We start from the raw sequence: 4,913 nt of genomic DNA on the forward strand, positions 1-4,913 counted from the left end.
TTAGTCCATTAGGATTTTAGCCATTTAGGTTTTGGTTAGGAATGATTTTTTTTGCTTTTATAGCAAAAAAAAAGTGATGGCACTCATCAACCCACTGTCCCCACCCACTACAAAAAAAGAAGGTTAAAATGGCATTTATAATACGGCGGTTCTTCAAAACCGCCATAATATTTAGATATTCCGGTGTTTCTTTTTGCTGCCATAATTTATTTTTGGATTTGTGGCGGTTTTGGTAATTCTGGCAGTTTTGAACCGCCGTTGGCACGTAGGTATAAAAGAAGAGTCCCTAAATTTCAGAAACCCTTAGTTGAAACCTTACGCGTGTGATGTTGTTGCTCTTGGATGGCCTATGCGACAATCTCTGATCCTATTGCGTTCTCCGACGATCTTCTTCGGTGACATCTCCTCCGTGATCTCCTTCGGTGACATCTCCTAAAGTGGCGATATCCTCCGGTGACGTCTCCTCCAGCTTCCTCTCCTTGTCGTCCTCTGTGTCTTCTCCGCCAAAATCGTCAGCGCCTAATTCCTCTGCGACGATCCAGGTAAGCTTCCTTCCTTCCTTCTTTCCTTCCTTTCATCTTCTTTGCTTCCTCTGTGATGAGTCTCTCTTTTTAGGCCTTTGCGAGGATTCATCGCGAGTGGAGAAGTCAGTTCCGCGGTTTACACTGTTGACGACGTTCCTCCGCAATTTGTGTTCTGCCGCTCTCGCTGCGCTGCCGCTGCCGCCGCCACCGGCGTTCCTCCATTCCTCTGCTTCGTGCCTTTGCCACCATCCCTCACTCTTCCAAAGGTTTCATTTATGTTCCATTTATGTTAGCGATTGTATTTTCCGTTTCGGTTTTCAGCCATGTGTAATATTAAAGTGTTAGGATTCTTGATGAATAATAACTTAATGAATAATAAACTAAACTAGGTTGATGAATGTAAATTGTAATTGCATTAGTTTAGAAATACATTTGTAATGTGCTGTTGCATTATTAAAATCTATCATTGAAGACTATTTTTGTAGACTTTATCCTATTTGTCAAAATGATTAGATCTAGCTTTTTAATGTTGATGGCTTGTTTATTTCTTCCTTTTCTTGTTTGTGTATGAAGATATGAAGGTGGCCACCATGCTTGTGGATCCTGCTGGATTGTCAAGCTTACTACCTCTGCCTTGAAAATTATGTCAGTTCTCAAACCTCAAATTAGTCTAACAATTAATAGCTTATTGTTCAAATGTTTAATTAAGAGAATGACACTTTTAATAAATTGATCATTTAAACTTCACTATTTCATTAAAGAATTTGAACTTTGATCCATCTCAGGGTGCTTCAAAGGGGCTAATTTGAAAAGCTCTTACTGAACCTGGGGTTAAGCATGCGTTGATTGCAATACAAGTGCTTCAGCAGGTAGTGTGTGTGTGTGTGTGTATATATATATATATATATATATGCTTCACCATGAAATTCTAAACATGCATCTCCAAATGGGGTTCTATATGACACTCCTTAAATTTGTGGATTAGATTGAGCATGCATCATTGATGCTATCACTTGGATTTGTTTTTAAATTTTTGTTTCACATTTTGTTAGAATTGCATTTATGTCTTTTTGGGATATGTTACCAATAATTTTTCATGCCTAACTGCAGCCAATGAATGATTGTTTAACAAGATTCATAATTCAATTAGTCCTTCCGAATTTTAGATTCCATGATCTGTCCAATTTTAAGTAAAAGCATCAATGTTCATAGCATTGTCAAGCTTACCATCATTTTCAGATACCAAAATGATGCAGCACCTGTTTAATATAAAAAGAAGGTTTTGCACGCAGCTAGCGCACTCTTTTTATTTTGCTTATTCTTTATGGAAATTTGTTTGTAGGTTGGTTTTGGGAAAGAGGCTCACAAGCAACCCTTTAATAATGTATTGTATAATTGTATGAGAATTCCTTAAAGAGATAAATCTTTGAAACATCACCTTCATTTGGCAGAGTATTGTAGTGTTTCCAAGTAGCCCCAATTTGAGATTTCAATAATGTAAAAGAAGGTGGTTTCGCAACTAGCTAGTTGTAGCCTCTTATTTCCTTGACTCTTTTTACTTTATAGGAAAAAATTAATTTGCATATACACAACTACTTGAGAAGGAAAAATGCACAATATAAAAGTATATAGACTAGTTATGCCAAAAGTACTATTTTTATGAAATTTGCATTGGTAGTATTTCATGCTTTTACAACTAGTATTATGTATAAGAACAAAACTGAAGTTGATTGTGAATTTCGTCTTTGGTTGAGATTGATATTGCTACCAACCACTTAATGAAATCTGATGATAATGTGTTGGTTAGTTTAGGTTGCTTAAGAGATTGGACTTTCCAGAAATGAAGTTCAGCTTATACTTATGGGCTATGAGGTATGTGAAATGCTATTTTTCTGCACCTCTTTACTATAAAAAGTTTGATTGCATACTTGCAAGACATGAAAATTGAAATAGCACACTGGATTTGCAAATATGCATTTAGTTCTTATATTTATGGATATGTTCCTAATCTTATTTTATATCTTTTTTAGAATACAGTAGAAGCTCCTGGTAATCTAGAAATTTTGCTTTAATTGAGAAGGAAAAGGTGTCGATGAAGGATAAGATTTCAATGTAGTACTCCAAGTTTACCATTATTTTACTTTAACTGACTAAGGTTTTTCTTTATTAATCCAGCTTCCTTGCTGCTCTACTGGTGAAGGATCTTGTGTTTCAAATGGAGCATGTGAAGATTGCACAACAGTAACTGCACAAATAACCTGGAAGCCCAACTAGTTTAATTAATAAAATTCTTCCCATGCTTGTTTTAACATGTTCTTTTCATTTCTTTTGGTTTTCCATGGCAGGGATATCCTTAAATGGTGCAACGGAATTGTAGGTTTAGGTTTTTCTTTAAGAATTCTATTTTGTTGTCTGCTCTCAACTTTGTCATAGTTAATGTTCTTAACAGAACCAGAACTTAGTTAGTTGATTGATAGGCAAACTTCCAAGTAATTGCTTTTCCATTTGTTTGTAGAGATTCTTAGCACAATGAGAGCAGTCCAAGGTGCACTAATAGTAGCATCATGCATACAAATAATTTTGGGATTTAGTCAAATATGGGCCATTTGTTCCAGGTATGCTCATTTTTTTATTTTGTTGAAATGTATGTTACACTTTTTGAAGTCAAAGAGAGAAACTTGGATTGGAGAATACGCCAAATAATTATTGTGCTTTCCTTTGCTTTCAGGTTTTTCAGTCGACTTGGATATAAATACTATTCTGATTCTGAGTCATTTGTGTTAGGTTGGGAGCTGGGTCGAAATTGGAATTCCCATGCTAATACTGTTTATAGCCTTATCTCAGGTACAATTTAAAAGTAGACAATAATGGATTAGGATTCTCTTGTGTCTATCTTTCTTAAGGCATATTAATTTTGGCATGTTTCTTAGTATTATTGTATAATTAGGTAGCTGTGATTGTACAGGACAATGGAATAACAAGACAAATCCCATCCTAAACCAAAAGAAGCACATGCAATATGGCTATGAAAGTGAGCTTGGAAATTTTTGAGAGAGGTCTATAAAACAGAAGAGGCCCAATAATAAAAAATATAATGTAATATCTTTATTAAAATTGAAATATTTAACGCCAAAATTTAACTATCTTCCTTTTTTTTAGCTGCCAACTTATCCTGCTAGCATGTTTCTTAGTAATGCTAATGGAACAGTTTCGCAATAGCATCAAGGTGAAAAATTGTGTACAAATCATTCTAGCAACAATTTCTTCTTCCTTTTGTGGTTGTTGTTTGTAAAGTTTCAATAAAGAATCGTTCAATTGCTGCCATATTTCTTCATTTTATTTAAAGCATATACTTGCACTAAATTATTTGTCTAAAAGAAATGAATGAGAGAGACTATATATTTTAATTACTGCCATATATTTATTTATTTAATTCAATTGCTTCCATATACTTGCAGAAATTATATTTCTTCTACTTTCTTGTGAGAGAGACTATATTTGCATCACTCACTTCCCTAAAAATAAGAAAAATTACGTAGTGTGTTGTGTTCTTATTACTGTCATACATTGAATCAATAAGCTTTCTAGTAAAAATTTTTAGCAAGCACTATTTTATTTGATGATTCTATTTTGTTCTTTTTAACAGGCACAAAAGGAAGAAGAACTTCCAGAGCAAGTTTTGTGCTGCTTAAGATTGAACAAAATTGATTTTTTTCTTGCATTTCTTGTGCTCATAATAATTATATTTTTGTTGTAGGGATTGGATCAGGAGAGTGAGATTCCATAACTAGAAGAGTTAGGAAGTAGGTCTTCTGGAGCAAGCAACAAGGAAGCATGACCTTGCCTGATATGTTAAGACGTATATTAAGGATTATATGTTAAGACATATTATTGAAAAATGTTATTTTGATACTTTATTTTTGGATTATGACATTTCAATTATGACTTGGATTATGACTTTTGAATCATGTAAGAATGAATAAAAATCATCTTATGATGTTTGATTTATAGCTATGCCTTTTGGTTATTATGAGATTTTTAAGTGAGTTTCGAAAATATCACTTTAAATTAGTAGTTTCAATCTTATTTTAAAAAGCATAAAATTGTCATCATAATTAAGTACAAACGGCAGATAGAAACTCCCATTTTTAATGAAAATGATGCCATTATATGTTGGTAAAAACGGCGGTTAAAAACTGCCATTTTAAACGAAAATGATGCCATTATAACCTGGTAAAAACGGCGGTTAGAAAATACAATTTTAAACACAAAATATGCCATTATAACCTGGTAAAAATGGCGGTTATAATGGTAAAAACGACGGTTAGAAACCGCCATTTTAAACAGAAAGGATGCCACAACATCCTGGTAAAAATGGCGGTTATAGCC

The 4,913-nt window shown here is 33.8% G+C and overlaps 1 protein-coding gene across 8 annotated transcripts; it reads left to right on the forward strand.

Moving 5' to 3' along the window:
- The first annotated feature begins 995 nt into the window (after nucleotides 1-995).
- Nucleotides 996-4,374, forward strand: LOC107474589 (uncharacterized). 8 transcript variants are annotated; one of them, XM_021135459.2, is made up of 9 exons: nucleotides 996-1,169; nucleotides 1,310-1,393; nucleotides 2,337-2,396; nucleotides 2,700-2,765; nucleotides 2,870-2,924; nucleotides 3,039-3,139; nucleotides 3,253-3,368; nucleotides 4,171-4,196; nucleotides 4,282-4,358. In XM_021135459.2, exons 3-9 carry the CDS (start codon nucleotides 2,365-2,367, stop codon nucleotides 4,309-4,311), a joined length of 426 nt encoding a protein of 141 aa, XP_020991118.1. In that variant the 5' UTR covers nucleotides 996-1,169; nucleotides 1,310-1,393; nucleotides 2,337-2,364; the 3' UTR covers nucleotides 4,312-4,358. The 8 variants fall into 8 exon arrangements, with proteins under 8 accessions (XP_020991118.1, XP_020991120.1, XP_015949704.1 ...); XM_021135461.2 differs by lacking the exon at nucleotides 4,282-4,358 and adding an exon at nucleotides 3,684-3,750 and having other exon boundaries at nucleotides 4,171-4,252; XM_016094218.3 differs by having other exon boundaries at nucleotides 2,332-2,396; nucleotides 4,171-4,374.
- Nucleotides 4,375-4,913: the final 539 nt, after the last annotated feature.

Source organism: Arachis duranensis, chromosome 3 (genome assembly GCF_000817695.3).
Source record: "Arachis duranensis cultivar V14167 chromosome 3, aradu.V14167.gnm2.J7QH, whole genome shotgun sequence".
Lineage (NCBI taxonomy): Eukaryota > Viridiplantae > Streptophyta > Magnoliopsida > Fabales > Fabaceae > Arachis > Arachis duranensis.